Genomic DNA, 20052 nt, shown 5'->3' on the forward strand with positions numbered 1-20052 from the left:
ATAAAATGGCACGGGGGGGGGGGGGGGGAAATCAGAGGGGCATGTTAATGGTAGGAATTGGACACACATTAGCAGGGGGGGAGGCAGGATCTCCAGCACAGGGGCACATCACGACCCCTGCACGAAGGGAAGGCCGCCACACCCCTCCATAAAGCTCTATGGGAGAGTCAACGTTTGTGAACGGTTCTCCCATAGAGCTATATGGAGAGGGCGTGGCGGCTCCCGCTTTGGGCAGGGGTCGTGATGCACTCCTATGCTAGAGAACTGGGGCTCCAAACAGGAGATCGCGGGGGAGCCCAAGCGTGCGGACCCCTCCGCGATCAAAAACTTATCCCCTATCCTTCAGATAAAGGATAGGTTTTTGTTCATGATACTTATCCTTTAATGTCTACTGTAGTCTCAGAATTGCTCAACCCCCAAATAGAATCCCTCATCAGAACACAAACTAGCAAATCAGATACTGTCTTAGGCATCAAGAACTTTATTAGTTAAATCAGGTAAAGTGCTTTATAGCTAAAACACATCAAATACCTAGACTGCCTAGGGCTTTGCTGACTGTTACATTTGATGGCATGTTAGAAATTGTTAGTAAACAGAGTGATCCAAAAAGTTTAAGAAATCATTGCTTACTCACAAAAAAGGAAAAGAATACAAAAATGTCATAAAGGTAGTAAACATTTCCAGAGATTCACTAGAAAGCAGAGCCCTACATTGGGAGCAGGATTCCGTGGAGCGGGCGGTATGTCTGCTCCTGCACCACAGACCCAGACTCTATGACAGGGTGCAAACTGGGTGCTGTTGACTTATTTAAAGTAGGTGCGGTGCCAGCAGGCTGCTCAAGACCTGCAGCATGGGCTGCGGCCTCTTTAAATCAGTGAGCCAACATTGCCACTTTAAGCCAGTGAGCAGCTATGGCTTCCAGCATTGAAGAGTGACACCCCTAACGTCTATCTGATCCCTGCACCTGACTCTCTGGAAGCACACGGGAGGACACAGGACAGATGAAAAGCAGGGGATGAGAGAAAGAAAATGAGGGGAGGGAAGGGGAATAAATCATGTGGTATAGGGCGTGATAAGGGGTAGGGATTTTAAAGTGGCGCAGGGGGATAAAGGGAAGGATAAAATAGCACAGGGGGGAATCAGGAGGGCATGTTAACGGTAGGATTTGGACACACATTAGCTAGAGTTGGCAGGATTGGACACATATGTTGCGGGAGCAAAACAAACACCTTGTGAGAGCAGGCGGTAATGGTCAGAAATCCAGTGGGAGTGGGATTTAAAAAAGAGGAATCCATTACCGGCTGCTGGTGGTCAAAAGCCCCCCCAAAAAATATACCGTATATATTTAAAAACATGCAGCATGATTTGGTGGCAGCAGGCACCAAGGTTTTTGTTTGCATAGTAAGGCTCATACTAAACAAAGAAGATATGTATGCCTAATTTCTACTACATACATCTTTACTGAATGAAAAGGCATGTCCAAAATGCTCAAAACCATATAAATAACCCACAGAAGCTTGGGGATTCTGTTCTGCAGAGTGATGAAAAAAAAACTGGAACTTCTCAGTCCTATGTATCAGTGATAGTCAGGTCCATAAATATTAAGACCGACACGATTCTAATATTTTTGGCTCTATACACCACCACAATGGATTTGAAATGAAACAAACAAGATTTGCTTTAACTGCAGATTGTCAGTTTTAATTTGAGGGTATTTACATTCAAATCAGGTGAACGGTGTAGGAATTACACTTGTTAAGGGACCAAAAGTAATGGGACAATTCTCTTCTCAGCTGTTCCATGGCCAGGTGTGTGTTATTCCCTCATTATTTAAATTACAATGAGCAGATAAAAAGGTCCAGAGTCCAGAGGCATGGACAAAACAACTGTTTGGAACATTCTTAAAAAGAAGGAAAAACACTGGTGAGCTCAGCAACACCAAAAGACCATCGGAAGACCAAGGAAAACAACTGTGGTGGATGACCGAAGAATTCTTTCCCTGGTGAAGAAAACCCCCTTCACAATAGTTGGCCAGATCAAGAGATCAAGAACACTCTCCAGGAGGTAGGTGTATGTGTGTCCAAATCAACAATCAAGAGACTTCACCAGAGTGAATATAGAGGGTTCACCACAAGATGGAAACCATTGGTGAGCCTCAAAAACAGGATTACAGGCCAGATTACAGTTTGCCAAATGACACCTAAAAAAGCCTTCACAGTTCTGGAACAACATCTAATGGACAGATGAGACGAAGATCAACTTGTACCAGAGTCATGGGAAGAGATAGGATAGAGAAGGAACTGCTCATGATCCTAAGCATACCACCTCATTAGTGAAGTATGGTGGTGGTAGTGTCATGGCATAGTGGAAATGTATGGTGCCAATGGAACTGGTTCTCTTGTATTTATTGATGAAGTGACTGCTGACAAAAGCAGCAGGATGAATTCTGAAGTGTTTCGGGCAATATTATCTGCTCATATTCAGCAAAGTGCTTCAGAACTCATTGGACGGTGGTTCGCAGTTCAGATAGACAATGACCCAAAGTATACTGCAAAAGCAACCAAAGAGTTTTTTAAGGGAAAGAAGTGGAATGTTATGCAATGGCCAAGTCAATCACCTGACCTGAATCGGATTGACCATGCATTTCACTTGCTGAAGACAAAACTGAAGGGAAAATGCCCCAAGAACAAGAAGGAACTGAAGACAGTTGCAGTAGAGGCCTGGCAGAGCATCACCAGGGAGGAAACCCAGCAGTGTCTGGTGATGTCTATGCGTTCCAGACTTCAGGCTGTAATTGACTGCAAAGGATTTGCAACCAAGTATTAAAAAGTAAAAGTTTGATTTATGATTATTATTACATCCCATTACTTTTTGTCCCTTAACAAGTGTGAGGCACATATGTAAACTGTTGTAATTCCTACACCGTCCACCTGATTTGGATGTAAATAGCCTCAAATTAAAGCCAACAATCTGCAGTTAAAGTACATCTTGTTTGTTTCATTTCAAATCCATTGTGGTGGTGTATAGAGCCAAAAATTTTAGAATTATGTCCCAATATTTATGGACCTGACTGTATGTCTGGAAGAGGAAAAATGATGCATACATTATAAAGTACACCCTGCCTACAGTGAAGACTGGTGGTGGCTAGATGATGCTCTGGGGTTGCTTTGCTTCCTCTGGTACTGGAAACCTTCAGCGTGTGGAACGCAAGATGGATTCAATCAAGCGAGAAATCCTGGGAGAAAACGTCATGTTGTCTGTGAGGAAGCTGAAGCTTGGACCATATAACAGGACAATGATCGCAAGCATACCTAAAAGTCTACTAAGACTTGGTTGCAGAAAACTTCATGGTAGATTCGGAAATGAATGTCACAGTTGCCTGGCTATTTAACTCCATAGAAAATCTTGGTGGGATTTGAAGATCATGGTTATGGCATGCAAACCCAAGAATATTAGTCCACTAAAGCTAAGGTTCCTCGGAATGCTGCTAGATCTAGTGTCTGGTCATGTATTACCTTTTCAGCAGGCCATAACTGCAAAAGGTGCTAAGAGCTAAAGCTGCTCATAATAAACAGGTAGAAAAATTCTGAGACTGCATAATTAATTAAAAATTGCATTTTGTGTTGAATTTGGAGAAACCTTATGTTTTATTAGATTTGAGCTATTTAAAAAGTAAAGTGTTATATCTCTAGCAGCCCATAGCTGCTAGGAACTTTTAAGTAAATCTTATTTTTGGGCCCGGATTTTTATTTAAAAAAAATAAATAAATGAAATACACGATTGGTAGTGAGGTCTTTCATTCCAGTTTCTGGACCACTCCAAGTTTTCTGACAAGCTAAGGTGCCGAAGTCAGATTGTCACAGGGCAGTGAGCACAATAGGGGTTATTTGTATTATATAGCACATCAGATATTATTAGGAGATATACACGGGTTGTGTACATAGCACATTATAATTATTAATTCAATGATTGCGGTGACAGACACTATGGAACACTGGGGTTTTATGATATGGTTATTGTATTATACTGATATGATGAAATATTGTAGGCACTATTGTAATATTAGAAGGATTTAGTATTATAGCATATTATAGTAATAATAAAGGGACTGTATTTTATAAAAGTTGTTTGACATTTTGTGATGTGACCTCTACGATAGAAATTTATAATAGACCACTTATATTCAGTATTGTAATTGTAAGTAAAATAAGATATTGTCTGATCCAATGTGTTATTTACTAGGGGCCATTTGGGGAACAATTGATTCATAGTTTGATAATAGATGGTATAGACTGTATGGGGATCTCTTACTTGTAGTATATGTCTGTTCCCGAAGTGCACACGCCCCTAGTCGGGGCGGAAGTCGGAGCCCTGAGTGTCTAGTTAGGGCGGTAGCTGTCATGGTTACATGCCAGCTGAAGCCTGTGACGCCGCGGGGTTTGACTTCCGGTTCCGAGGATCGGCGTGTGCACCGATAGGAGGGAATAGTACATAAATAGTTGGGTGAGCATTACAACACTACCTCCTGAGGAAGTGGGTTAGCCCACGAAACTGACGTCTGTCGAGGGTGCACAGGTGTCCCCAAATGGCCGCTAACAACACACTTGGAACAGGTAATGCAGTTTATTATGGGTATTGACATGTTATATATGTTATGATAGCATACCTGGTATATTGTGTACATATATGGAGGAGTCATTACTAGCTCATAAGAGTGTGTTGCAAGATTTTTGGTGATTATATGGCTGGGGACACTGTGCCTACTGGGGTGCATGTTTTTTATGGGTTAGGGGTGTCTGTCCTTTTCGAGCTGTTTTTTTGATAATTGTGTCAAATGTTATTTAATAAAATTTTGGGGATTTATGATAATGGAGTACAATTTTATTGGTAGCACATGTAGGTTTATTATATTATTGTATTTGTTGCTATCTAGTGGTAAAAGAGTATTTAATCTTTCCTTGGGAGAGTGTAGGTGATATATAGAATAACAAAGTCAGTCTGCCTAGAGAAGCTGAAAGGTACCTGACCCCTCAAATGGGAGTTGTGCTCCGGAAGGCTGCAGTCTCAAAAAGCAAACTTTGTGACAATTGCCAGATGTGTAAGGCAACACATGAAAGTGTTTAAACACTTAGTTAGTGCTGGACCAGCAGGTTTTTGTTTGTTTTGTGCCAATGTGAATATGGCTGTATTTTGTGTTTGAAAATAAAGAGCAGAAGAAGCGCTGTCTTTGAACGGCATCACTGTTTCAGACTGCTGTTAACTGCCATTTGCCCATCTTTACTAAGCTAAACTCCCACTAATATATATATATATATATATATATATATATATATATATTTTTTTTTTTTTTTATTTATTTTTTTTTTTTTAACACAATGGACCCTATTATAACCAACTGTAGGCCTAAGCAATGGGAAATGATGCAGCCTTTAGTCCATGGTATAGTCTATAGGAAGACGAAAGTCTATCACAGCTTTTTTGATCAGTCACTAGACGGGTGTGCAGCTTATCTTAGAATTTCAGCAAGATCCAAACGGGTGTGCCCACTAGGAAACGTGGGTAGCGTAAAAGATGCATAAATAGAGACTGAAGAAAGTTTCACTCACCCGAGTAGTAGGATCTTTTTCTTTATTGCAACATTTTGCAGACATGCATGGCAGGACAGAACAAATCTGAACTATGGAAGCGATACCTTCTCCGGGCCGCCAGTGACCCAAGGAAGTGAGCTTAGACGCAGGAAACAATTGTTGCTGTAAAATATTGCTCCCGCAGTTCAGATTTGAGATGAGGGAAGAGAAAAAACAAGGAGGACAGCGCCTCGTGTAATTCTTCAGGTAACTGTGGCAGATGGACTCTTAATTCTGCAAAATTAGAAAGGAAATTAAGTCCCAAAATGTGTCATTGCTACTGTATGTAACTATTGTTTTCTATTTGTTTCAATAAATATATATTTATACTTTATTTTTTTTAAATATCCTGATGCAGTTCAGATTCATGTGCAAATTTAGCAATTGCACTTCAGATTTGTCCTGTCCCCGCTATGCTTGTCTGCACAATATTTAAAGGGGTATTCCGGTGGAAACTTTTTTTTTTTTTTCTTTTTATCAACTGGTGCCAGAAATGTAAACAGATTTGTAAAATTACTTCTATTAAAAAATCTTAATCCTTCCAGTACTTATTAGCTGCTGAATACTACAGAGGAAATTATTTTCTTTTTGGAACACAGTGTTCTCTGCTGACATCATGACCACAGTGCTCTCTGCTGACATCTCTGTCCATTTTAGGAACTGTCCAGAGCTGCATATGTTTTCTATGGGGATTTTCTCCTATTCTGGACAGTTCTTAAAATGAACAGAGGGGTCAGCAGAGAGCACTGTGCTCATGATGTCAGCACAGAGCTCTGTGTTCAAAAAAGAAAAAAAAATTCCTCTGCAGTATTCAGCAGCTAATAAGCACTGGAAGGATTAAGATTTTTTAATAGAAGTAATTTACAAATCTCTAACTGTCTGGCACCAGTTGATAAAAAAAATTAAAAAAAAGTTTTCCACCGGAGAAAATACTACTACACGGGTAAGTGACACAGTCTTTAGTCTCTATTTATACATTTCGGCCATGGTATAGATTGGGAGCTCCTCCTCCAATGAAGGCTCTTCACGTGACATGAACAGGGCCCAATTATGGGTTTTTTCTGTTTGGTAAACAGACTGTATAAACTCTGGATTAGTTGAAAGAAAATCTCCTCTAGTCTTACAGAGTATTGCTTCCAAATAATGTTTGGTGTAATATATTATCCTCTATCTTCTTCATAAGCCTGTGCAGATACGTTTACTGGACACTTGATTGATAGACTTTTATGATCCGCCTGGTAACTTAATCCCTCAAAGACACAGATAAGCTGTAACAAAAGAGCTGGGCTGTTGATTTTCCTCGGTGTGGGGTTAAAAGGCCACAGTAATGCAGTAAAACACTTAAGAATTATTTTTGCTGTTACCTCAGCATTTTCTCCAAGTGTAATGTGCATAGTTTTTTATCCTTTCTCTACGATGGCAGGACGACACATTGACTGATACCAGGATGGGATGGAAAAGATTGTTGCTATGGGAGATAGGAAGATCAGTGTTTGGAGTCTTTATGACTCTAGCGTTCTGAGCGGCTCACCTTGAATTGTCTGGGTGTCTCACACACACGCAATTTACCACAGGGACATTTCGGTAAATAAACAATGCATTTACTGTCAAAAGTCAAACTGGTTTTATAGCCAATTTTGTGCCTTTCACAGGATGTATAAATCCAGTGTTTTTCATCTTGCCCGGGCACTATACACCACATAAACAGGGTATTATAATTCATTTTTAATAGCCCCAACACCGTGCATTATTAAGTACACAGTAAATACTCCATAATGAGCATGGGAGCGAAATGAAGCAAAATGATTTTAGCATAATGGCAATACTGTTCAAAATCTTCATTACTCCGGTATTAAATTCACAGAACTTTCTCAATAAGTCAGAAATGACCAATATCAAGGCTCGTGGACCACAGCACCCCCAGCAGGTCATATTTTTAATCATTTCCATAAACTTTGTTTTACTTCAGATTTAAAGGAGCACTCTTTAATTTGTTTTCCCCTTATACACCGCAGCATAGCTTAGTACAGTATTAGATTAATGTTTAGGCTCTTGTGTATTTCTTGTTTATACCTATTTTAGTTAATGTCCCTTTTAAGAGTTGTCTTGTGAGTCAGGGGAGATGTATAACTATGCAGGTGATTATATGGACTTTCCTACTATAGCACGTCTTTCCTGTTTCCTTACAGAAGGTAGAAATATATTTACCGGATACAAGGAGGGCAAAACATGGTCAGAAGGGGAGGTGTCTGTGGGCTGCCAGGACAAATTTGATAAGTGATTATATATCCTGAGGTTCACAGGAAGTCAGCCACACAGGAGAGACTGATCTACACAGTTGTTCTTTTCAGAGATCCCCAGTAAATTACATGACCCAACTACTTATGAAAGGGTTGAAAATGAATGCCGCTGAGCTGGGATTAAAAAGACTACACTGCAGTAATACTGGTGGTAAACTAACATATATCAAAGTGTTTTTGAAACAGCATCTATAGTAAAAAATTGATGTCAACTGCATGTTAGTGTTCAGAGAGTGCTTCCTAGCTGGTGGTAGCCTCTAATGAAGACACCTCCCCTCCAAAACGCAACTAAATCCTGAAGAACTAAAGAGGGGGATGTCTCAATTTTGCCACTTTTCTTGCATCTCACAGGCATTTCTAAAAATGTATGGTCAGCCATGTCAAGTGGTGGAACTTCTGTAGTTACTAAAGCTTCAACAGCAGTAATTTAGCCTCTAAGCTAGCCTCTGGTAGTCAGACACAAGATCAGATACCATGGGGGTCATTTACTAATGTGATTGCCACCGGATCTCAAATTTTGGGCTCAAATTGTGTTGCACGCTTTGTGCGCCAGAATTTGCAACCAAAAAACCTGACCAACTCTCCATTTTACACAAAAAAAAATTAAAATTAAAAATTAAAAAAAAAAGAGGCGTGGCCACTGAAAATGGGGCATGGCCACTGAGAAAGGGGTGTGTCCCCTACAGTTTAGAAAAATCTTAACATATTTACTAATGATCCCATAAAAAAAAGTGGTGTATCTGAGCTCTGGAAAACCGGACAGCTCAAAGCAATTAAAAATAAATTCCACTCTTAATCAATCAGGGCCAATGTATCTAACATCACAATGTCCTTTTTAGTGGAAGACAGAGTGCAGTCTTCATTACAAGTGTCTATGTCTCTTTATACAACTACCTTTCACGTTAAAGTATTATACACGGTTAGAACATGACTCTGACTTTACTCGCAAAGAAAAAACAATAATATACAGTACATAAAATTAGTACATGGCATGAAATTATTTTTGCTAAATTTATAATAAAGAAGAGAAGTTGAAGGAAGCATAATGAAGTGAGAAAAAAAAATGTATCCTGCCACTCCACCAAGAGACAAGCCAAAATGACAAAGTATTTTACTCAAGATATAGTACTCACTCCCGTACAGTATACATTTTCCTATCACATCTTTGCACAATGACAACCTACAGGGACACTACCTGAAGTCATCAGCAGCTTGCTCCTGTGCTTTTTGGCTCATCAGAACCTTTCGCCTGAAGCTTTCAAGATTTTCCTCTGCTTTCCGCTTCTTCATTTCTTCATGGCCAATACCGCTGCGTCCTTTGCAAAAGGAAAAATCAGAATATTTATTAACACACTTCCTAACCATTACACTGCATAACGCTGATTTTAAAGAGCACATTTATCTTGGCATACATTGAACATGTGCACTATGCATCAGTTAGTGGCTACACATTTTTAACCTGAATGATGGAGGAAACGAATATTTAAAAACATCAGATCTCATTTTTAGGGAATCTAACTCATTGTAAAGGTTAAAAGGAGTACTCCGCTGCTCAGCGTTTGGAACAAACTATGACGTCATGAGCTCCCGGAGCTGGCTACAGTGTTTGGAACAGTTTGTTCCAAACGCTGAGCAGCGGTGTATCCCTTTAAACATACTGTATTTGGACTGTGCTTATATAGAGATATGTGGTATTTAACCACTGTCGAACATATGGCAATACATGTACATATCAGGGGAAACTAGTTCACACAAAACAGTGTACATGTATGACAAGGTGATTGAGGGGGCACCAGAGTGGAAATTCAAACTTTAGAATTCTAACGCGGACTGCAATATAGTAACGACGCATGTCTGCGTGGTCCTAGTGCCCTTGGATTTTGGTGGCACCCAAATATTTCATACAAAGATTCTGTAGTGTAAATGGGCTCTTACTGTTCAGTAATACATCTTGAGATCTCTATTGCTGCTGATGAACAGCCAAAAGAAATTACTACTGGAGAATAAAACATCTGCAAATACAGCATACTTTATTTCCACCCTTAACCCCTTAAGGACCGATGTAATTTTGGCCTTAAGGACCAGAGCATTTTTTTTTGCACATCTGACCACTGTCCCTTTAAGCATTAATAACTCTGGGATGCTTTTACTTATGAAGTTGATTCCGAGAATGTTTTTTTTGTGACATATTCTACTTTATCATAGTGATATATCTTCGTCAATACTTGCATCATTTCTTGGTGAAAAATTCCCAAATTTCATGAAAAATTAGAAAATTTTGCATTTTTCCAACTTTGAAGCTCTCTGCTTGTGAGGAAAATAGACATTCCAAATAAATGATATATTGATTCACATATACAATATGTCTACTTTATGTTGGCATCATAAAGTTGACATGTTTTTACTTTTGGAAGACATCACAGGGCTTCAAAGTTCATCAATAATTTTCCAGTTTTTCACAAAATTTTCAAAATCGGAATTTTTCAGGGACCAGTTTCGTTTTGAAGTAGATTTGAGGGGTCTTCATATTAGAAACAACCCATAAAATTACCCCATTATAAAAACTGCACCCATTAAACTATACAAAATTATATTCAGAATGTTTGTTAAAGGGGTTCTCCGGTGCTTAGACATCTTATCCCCCATCCAAAGGATAGGGGATAAGATGCCTGATCGCGGGAGTCCCACTGCTGGGGACCCCCCATGATCTTGCATGCCACACACCGTTTATAATCAGTCCCCGGAGCGTGTTTGCTCCGGGTCTGATTACTGGCGACCACAGGGCCGGGGGCGTGTGACATCATGCCTCCGCGCCCGTGTGATGTCACGCTCCGCCCCTCAATGCAAGCCTATGGGAGGGGCGTGATAGCTGTCACACGGGGCGGAGCGTGACGTCACACGCCGTCGGACCTGTGGTCGCCGGTAATCAGACCCGAAGCGAACACGCTCCGTGGACTGATTATAAACGGGGTAAGATCATGGGGGTCCCCAGCAGCGGGACTCCCGCGATCAGGCATCTTATCCCCTATCCTTTGGATAGGGGATAATATGTCTAAGTACTGGAGAACCCCTTTAACCCTTTAGGTGTTTCACAGGAATAGCAGCAAATTGAAGGAGAAAATTCAAAATCTACATTTTTTACACTAACATGTTCTTGTAGACCCAGTTTTTGAATTTTTACAAGGGGTAAAAGGAGAAAATGCCCCCCAAAATGTGTAACCCAATTTCTCTCGAGTAAGGAAATACCTCATATGTGAACGTAAAGTGCTCTGTTGGTGCACTAGAGGGCTTAGAAGGGAAGGAGCGACAATGGAATTTTGGAGAGTGAATTTTGCTGAAATGGTTTAAGAGGGCATGTCACATTTAGGAGGTCCCTATGGTTCCATAACAGCAAAAAACAAAAACAAAAAAATAACCACATGGCATACTATTTTGGAATCGACACCCCTCAAGGCACGTAAGAAGGGGTCCAGTGATCCTTAACACCCCACAGGTGTTTGATAACTTTTCGTTAAATTCGGATGTGTAAATGAAATTTTTTTTTTTTTTTCACTAAAATGACGTTTTTTCCCCAAATTGACCATTTTTACAAGAGGTAATAGGAGAAAATGCCCCCGAAAATTTGTAACCCTATTTCTTCTAAGTATGGAAATACCTCATATACAGACCCCGAGTGCTCTGCTGGCGCACTACAATGCTCAGAAGAGAAGGAGCCACATTTGGCTTTTTGAAGGCATATTTAGCTAAAATGGTTTTTGGAAGGGGCATGTCACATTTAGGAAGCCCCTATGGTGCCATTAAAGCAAAAAAATAAAATAAAAAATATTATACTGGAATACTATTTTGGAAACTACACCCCCTTAAGGCATGTAGCAAGGCGTACAGTGAGTCTTAACAGGTGTTTGATGACTTTTCGTTAAATTTAACGCAAAAAAATAAAAAAATTCTCACTAAAATGCATTTTTCCCCCCCAAATTTACTATTTTTACAAGAGGTAATAGGAGAAAAATGCCCCCCAAAATTAGTAACCCCATTTCTTATGGAGTATGGAAATACCCCATGTGTGGACGTCAAGTGCTCTGCGAACACACTACAATGCTCAGAAGAAACAGAGCTTTTGGAGAGAGGATTTGCTTGGAATGGAAACCGGAGGCCATACAAAGCCCCCATGGTGCCAGAACAGTGGGTGCAGTGAGCAGTTACACCCCACATGTGTTAGACAGACTTTTGGAACAGTGGGCTGTGCAAATGAAAAATTGCATTTTTTATTTTCATGGACCACTGTTCCAAAAATCTTTCAGACACCTGTGGGGTGTAAATGCTCACTGTACCACTTATTACATTCTGTGAGGGATGTAGTTCCAAAATGGGGTCAAATGTGGGGGTTTCCACCATTCTGGCACTATAGGGGCTTTGTAAACGCACATGGCCTTCAATTCTAGCAAAAATCTTTCTCCAAAAGCCCAATGTCGCTCCTTTTCTTCTGAGCCCTGTAGTTTGCCCGCAGAGCACTTTACATCCATATAATGGGATATTTATATACTCAGAAGAAATGGGGTTACAAATTTTGGGGGGCTTTTTTCCTATAACCCCTTGTGAAAATGAAAAATTTGGGATAACACCATTATTTTAGTGGAAAAAAATAATAATAATATTTCACCAAAACTTCTTCAAACACCTGTGGGGTGTTAAGGCTCACTATACCCCTTGTTATGTTTAGTGAGGGGTTTATTTTCCAAAATGGGGTCACATGGGTGGGTGTTTTTATTTTTTTTTTTTGCGTTTATGTCAGAACCGCTGTAACGATCAGCCACCCCTGTGCAAATCACCTCAAATGTACATAGTGCACTCTCACTGCTGAGCTTTGTTGTGCGCCTGCAGAGCATTTTAGGTCCACATATGGGGTATTTCTGTACTCAGGAGAAATTGCGTTACAAATTTTGGGGGGCTTTTTTCCTATTACCCCTTGTGAAAATGAAAAATTTGGGATAACACCAGCATTTTAGAGAAAAAATTAATGAAAATTCTTCAAACACCTGTGGGGTGTTAAGGCTATCTATTTCAATGTAAGGGGGCGCCCTCTCCCATAGACATGAATGGAGGGGGCGTGACATCATATTTGGAGTCGGGAAGGAATTTTTACCTCTAGTATGAGGGTTTTTTGCCTTCCTCTGGATCAACTCAACTCAACAGGGACTTATTAGGGTTATAGGTTGAACTTGATTGACTCTGGTCTTTTTTCAACCTTATGAACTATGTTACTATGTCATCTCCCCGTCTCGGAAGCCCGGAGGTTTCCGAAACTTCAGACGCAGCTTCGCATAGGATGCGGGCAGCTGCAGGGAGATCGCGGGGGGTCCCCCAGCGTTGGGCCCCCCGCGATCAGACATCTTATCTCCTATCCTTTCGATAGGGCATAAGATGTTTTTGCCCGGAATACCGCTTTAACTGTTGCCTTGAAATACGACAGGGCTCTGAAGTGAGAGAGCGCCATGCGTATTTGAGGCCTAAATTAGGGATTTGCATAGGGATGGAAATTGGGAATCACTGGCGTAGAATACCCCTAACAGGGTGCCCCCAGCTGTTGCAAAACTCCCAGCATGCCTGGACAGTTAATGGCTGTCCGGCAATACTGGGAGTTGTTGTTTTGCAACAGTTGGAGGCTCCATTTTGGAAACGTACCTGATGTTTTTCATTTTTGTTTGGGAGGGGGGGACTGTGTAGGGGTATGTGAATATGTAGTGTTTTACTCTTTATTTTGTGTTAGTGTAGTGTTTTTAGGGTACATTCACACGGGTGGGGGTTTACAGCGAGTTTTCCGCTGGGAGTTTGAGCTGCAGTGGAAAATTTGCTGCATCTCAAACTTGCAGCATGAAACTTGCAGCATGAAACTTGCTGTAAACCCCCGCCAGTGTGAATGTACCCTGTAAAAAGTGATGACACCGCATACTGTAGCAGTCATATTCGGAAATGAATGGGGCTGTCACAGTATACGTTGGCATCACTTTTTTGATGTGGTGCTGACGGATACCTCTAACATACTGCAGAAATGCAGTATGAATGGGGCCTATGTAAAAAATATTTAATAAGGTTCGGGTCACACAGGACGCATCCGGAGCTTATTTCACACCGTGGATGTCACGCCAGCAGTTACAAGAGTGAGCACACTGCTGCGGCTGGGCAGCTCATTGTGTCTCTCGTGACTGCCGGTGGGAAATCTGCCGCTATGAGTGGACATACAAAGCTACCTCGCTGCAGTAGGGAGTTCACTACTGCGCCAGCGGGGCATCTACAGCATACACTGTAGACGTGCCAGAATGTGTGCCAGAATTTAAAAAACCAACTAACTCTCCATTTTGCTAAGAAAACCCTAAAAGGGGGCATGGTCATCTGGAAAGGGGGCGTGGTCACCGAAAAGGGGCGTGTTCCCAACATTTTCACAAAATCCCAACATATTTACTAAGGTTTCCACAGAAAATGTGGTGGATTTGAGCTGAGGAAAACCCCACAGATCAGAGCATGTGTAAAAAAAAAAGCAAAGTGTAGGGAAAGTGGAAAATGTAGGGAAACCTTAGTAAATACCATGGATTATGTATATTTATTTATCCAATGTATTCATTTAATAAATGCATTTTTTTTTTTGTTAATGCTTTGGAATACTTAGTATTCCAAAACATTGCAGTTATATGCTGCCTACCAGTTTTACACTGGCAGGCAGAATATCAGGACGTGCTGACCTGCACGTCCTGACTGGCAAATACCTAGGCAGATCTGGGGGTCTTTGTAAGACTCCCGGCTGCCCAGGTAAGCAGCAGCACCCTACGATCATTGCGGGGTGCTGCAGGAGAGAGACTGAGGGAGCCCGCTTCCGACCGCGGCTCTAAGGGTTTAACTGCCGGGACTGAAGTTTACTTCGGTCCAGGCAGTGCAGCAGGCCCCCGTCGCAGGGTGCTCCAGCAGGGACAGTGGAGCCCCCTCCCTCTGTCAAATCATTTACAGCCCGCGGTCACTTCCGACCGTGGCTCCTGGGACCGAAATTTGCTTCAGTCCCGGCAGTGCAGCAAGGTCCCGACTGTGTGTTACAGCCGAGTCCCTGCCGCGAATAACCCGTGGCATCCCCCGTGCAACGGGTTAAAGGGGTCTCCTGAATATATTTTCAAATCAACAGGTGCCAGAAAGTTAAAGGAAAATGGTCATCTTGTTCACCCACACTAAACCCAATACATTGGGTTATAGTGAGAGTGAACAGGAGACCGATGCGGGGTCTCTGACTAAAATATGTACCTGCAGCCCGGAGCGATGTCCCTCTGAAGGTCCGCTACTTTCTTCTGTGAATTGCCCACAGGAGGCTGGTCTGCTGGGTGAATTTGAATATTCATGGGCACTGGTCATGTAAGCACTTGCGCCTACCGAGCACTAACATGACCAGTGTCCATGAATATTCAAAGTCACCCGGCAGGCCAGCCTACTGTGCGCAATTTACAGAAGAAAGTAGCGGACCTTCAGAGGGACACAACTTCGGGCTGCAGGTACTTATCTTAGTCAGAGACTCTGCATCGGTCTCCTGTTTACCCGCACTATAACCCAGTGTATTGGGTTTAGTGTGGGTGAACAGGATGACAGTTTTTCTTTAAAAAGATTTGTAAATGACTTCTATTAAAAAAATCTTAAGCCTTTCAGTACTTATCAGCTGCTGTATACTACAGAGAAAGTTGTGTAGGAGAGATTTGCTCCTGCTCTGGACAGTTCCAGACACGGACAGAGGTGTCAGCAGAGAGCATAGTGGTCAGACAGAAAAGAACAGCACAACTTCCTCAGTAGTATACAGCAGCTGAGGATAAATAGGATACCAGACAGATTAAGATATTTAAATAGAAATGATTTACTAATCTGTTACTTTCTGGCACCAGTTGATTTGAAAACATTTCTTTTCCACTTTCCATTTCTTTTCCATTTTTAACACTAGGAACACTGGAAAATTGTCTATCGGTTTAAAAAACACCAAAGTAATGAAACAATCTGCAGAAAACTAAAACACTATGTTATGCCAAGTACAAGGCAGGATTCGGGTTCTGCACTAGGCATAATGTGTATCGGTTTTGCCTGGAGACTTCCTTCAATATAGAGAAAATAGAAAGCAAAGAGGAAAAAAAAACATCAAAGTAAAATGCTTTTGGTAAATTTTACCTGTCTTTTTTTTCTCTCTCTCTCTGGGACAGACGCCTATAACTTTATCTGGATGCCCTAGAGGTCCGTCTTCCCTTTGATCATTGTTCCATAGCTTTGTGTTCCGTGCAGCATAATATTATAGAAGGGGCCAGCAACTACAAACCTTTCACCTACAACAGGACTTACAGAAACTTACAAGCACCTTAAGTACTGTAATGTATTTCAGTAAAGAGTGTCTGCGTGTACAGGGCGGCCAATATGTTGGAAATGGTGATCAGGAGCCCCTCGGGTTAGGAGGATTTCAAAAACACATTTAGCAATTCATCTCTATTCTCAATAATGTTATAATGTTATTTCCACCATATACCTGAAATGAAGAACTGCAATCTTCATCTTATCGGTAACACCATCTTTGCATATTGATTTGTACAGTTTAGCTAATGCTATTAGGAACATACACTAGAGACAGCCAATGTACTTTCCCCAAGTATGTGAAATTGAAGTGAAATATACCCTTTCGTCACAAAGTGCCCTATATTAAATGAATATTGCTTCACATGAAGTGCAAAGTATGGCTAAATTGTCCACAATAAAATAATACGAGCTATTTCATCTTGTTTATCTATAATAACAGTGGCAACTTTTTCAAACTTTAAGCCTTGGGAAATTTCACATAAAATAAACTACTGAAAGCAAAGTTTTCAGATGGGAAAAAAAGAAGGTAATTTTATCGTAAATAGGCTTCATTTTAAAAGAAGAAAACTCAAGATGAAATGTCAGCTTGTCTCTGAAAATGAAAGAGGTATTGGAATTGATGCTAAAATATTTTTTTCTGGTCAGAAAATTAATGCCATTTTTGAGTGGAATTCCGTTCAGGAAATTTCGCTGCAGCGACCTCCCATTGTTTTCAATGGCACACTGCTGAATTTCTGTGGCAGAAATTAATACTCCAGACTCCACCAAAAAGAACGATGTTCATTCTTTCTGCAGATTCGCTCGGAAACGCATTGACGTCTATAGGGAGGGCAATGGAGCCGCTTTCTGCACTGGCCTCCCTCGAAATCTCCGGCTGGAAATTTCATTGTGTGAACCCGGATTTAAAGTGGGTCCCTTTGTGAGGCTACATCCAAACTTGTGAAATAGGCATATTGAAACACCACTCCATGTTTTTTACTGTAGACATTGTAATGGGCAGATGATGAGCAGTGCCTAGTTTCCTCCAGATATAAACGCTTAGAATTGAGGCCAAAAAGTTAATGCTTGGGTTCATCAGACCAGAGAATGTTGTCCTTCTCATGTGGTTTTCATGTGTCTTTTACTGAGAAAAGTACTTGATTCTGGCTACTGTGATTAAAGGGGTATTCCAGGCAAAAAAAATGTTTTATATATCAACTGGCTCCGGAAAGTTAAAATGATTTGTAAATTACTTCTATTAAAAAATCTTAATCCTTCCAATAGTTATTAGCTTCTGAAGTTTTCTGTCTAACTGCTCAATGATGATGTCACGTCCCGGGAGCTGTACATGATGGGAGAATATCCCCATAGGAACTGCACAGCTCCCGGGACGTGAGTCATCAGAGAGCAGTTAGACAGAAAACAACAACTCAACTTCAGAAGCTAAAAACTATTGGAAGGATTAAGATTTTTTTAATAGAAGTAATTTACAAATCTGTTTAACTTTCCGGAGCCAGTTGATATATAAAAAAAAGTTTTGGCCTGGAATACCCCTTTAAAGCGCAGGTTGGAGTACTGCAGTAATGGTTGACCTTCTAGAACTTTCTCCCATGTACACACAGAGGCCCTGATTTACTAAAATCCCAGTGTTCTTTCTGGAGTGTTTTAGATTTCACTCCTCTTTTTCTGGGAGCTGATTTACTAATGTGTCGCACATGTCAGTTCATTTTCTGTCGCATGTTTTTTTTGTGTCACACGGGAAAATGTGTCGCACATACTCAGAGTTAAAAGAAAAAAAAAAACATGGGTATAGACTACAAATCATCAATAGCATGTGCCAGACCAAACACGCATAACACAAGGTTTAACGGGAATTAAGCAACAAAATGGAACAAATTTTTTTTTTTTAAGGACTTAGACCATATAATATAGGAGTAAAAAAAAAAGTATATTATATTATATTATATATATATATATATATATATATATACCGTATTTATCGGGGTATACCACGCACCGGCCTATAACACGCACCCTCATTTTACCAAGGATATTTGGGTAAAAAAAGTTTTTTACCCAAATATCCATGATAAAATGAGGGTGCGTGTGTGCGCGTGTATACCCAGATATACCCCCAGGAAAGGCAGGGGGAGAGAGGCCGTCGCTGCCCGCTTCTCTCCCCCTGCCTTTCCTGGGGTCTAGAGCGCCGCTGTCGGCCCTTTTCATCCCCTGGTTATCGGCGCCGCTGCCCGTTCTGTCCCCCTGACTATCGGTGCCGGCGCCGACAGCCAAGGGGAGAGAAGGGGCAGCGGCACCCATTGCCGGCGCCGCTGCCCCGTTGCCTCCCCCATCCCCGGTGGCATAATTACCTGAGTCGGGTCCGCGCTGCTCCAGGCCTCCGTCGTGCGTCCCCAGCGTCGTTGCTATGCACGTCAGAGCCGTTCAGCGCATAGCAACGACGGCGGGGACGCACGACGGAGGCCTGGAGCAGCGCGGACCCGACTCAGGTAATTAAGCTGCGCCTTTGCCAAAATCACTCGCTTTTGGTAGTTTTTACACATCCTCTTGGCTGTCGGCTATTCTGTGAGCCAAACTCACACTTTTTCAAGAGTGATTTTGGAAATACTCCGAGTAATTTCTGCTTTTTGTCGGGAACACGCCCATTATTTGGTTAACCACGCCCATTTTCTTGTAATAAAAAAAACACTCCAAGTGTTTTCAAAAGTGTAGGTGGTGCAGTGTAAAATTTGGGTGCAGAATTAGTCACATGGATGGTGCGACAAAAATGTAGGCGCATAAACCGAGAAAAAAGGGACAATTGGGTTCTTGGTCACCTCTCTCTAGGAGTTTGCATTGCAGCGGTTTCTCCTCATGGCTTGGTTTTACTCTGATATACATTGTCAGCTGTCAGACCTCATACAGAAGGAAGTGTCATTTCATATCAAGTTCAATGCACTGAATAGACCACAGGTAACTCCAATGAAGATGTAGAAACATCTCAAAGATGATCAATAAAAGGGTAGGGCCTTAGATCAAAGTTTTCAAAAATGTCTTAAAGTGGTTATCCACCATAGGTGATTTTAGTACATATCTGCCAGGCTCTCTTTTTATGAATTGGGTATTTCCTGTTGGAGCTTGGTCTCTTAAACTACACATCCCATAGTTCTATGTTTGTAAGAGTGTTATATTCCTCCCTCCCACACATCTGCCACCCCACCCATTGCAGCAAAAATGAGCTGCATCCATTCAAAAGACCAGTGTGTTTTCTAACCAGGGTGCCTCCACTGTTGCAACGTAATCTCTCCCACCCAGCGGTCGCTTCACCCATTGAAGCAGACAGGCTCCCTTTGCACCCCTGACTAGTGAGGTCATGTCTCGATGAACTGCAACCTGGAAAATCCCGAGACCTGAGTAATTTTGTATGCTGTTAAAAATAAATATTGGGGCAAAAATCACATAAGAATTGCGAGAAAACCACCACACACAGGTACAGACACTATATTATGAACTACACTAACTTTACAGCCCCTGTAGAATAGTCAAATAAAAAAACATTCTTGGAATGTCCCTTTAACCCCTTGGGGACCGAGCCCATTTTGACCTTAAAAGGAAAACTGTCAGCTTTCTCCCCCCGCACTAACCAGCGGTACTGGCTGGTAGTGCTGGGGACACAGATCAGTTTGATGCTTACCGTGCCCGGATCCGCTGCGCCATTTGGCCCTAATCTTCTATTTTCGGGATATGGTAATGAGGTGCTAACCGGCACCGGCCAGGCTAACTGG

The 20052-nt window shown here is 41.5% G+C and overlaps 1 protein-coding gene across 2 annotated transcripts in view; it reads right to left on the reverse strand.

Moving 5' to 3' along the window:
• GPATCH11 (G-patch domain containing 11) overlaps positions 1-20052 on the reverse strand; it is a 68831-nt gene that overhangs the window by 25232 nt on the left and 23547 nt on the right. For both annotated transcript variants that reach the window (XM_056567419.1, XM_056567418.1), the window contains exon 4: positions 9123-9243. In XM_056567419.1, coding sequence (XP_056423394.1) covers positions 9123-9243 — 121 coding nt within the window. The remainder of the gene's footprint in view (positions 1-9122; positions 9244-20052) is intronic.

Source organism: Hyla sarda, chromosome 3 (genome assembly GCF_029499605.1).
Source record: "Hyla sarda isolate aHylSar1 chromosome 3, aHylSar1.hap1, whole genome shotgun sequence".
In the NCBI taxonomy this organism is placed as follows: Eukaryota; Metazoa; Chordata; class Amphibia; order Anura; family Hylidae; genus Hyla; species Hyla sarda.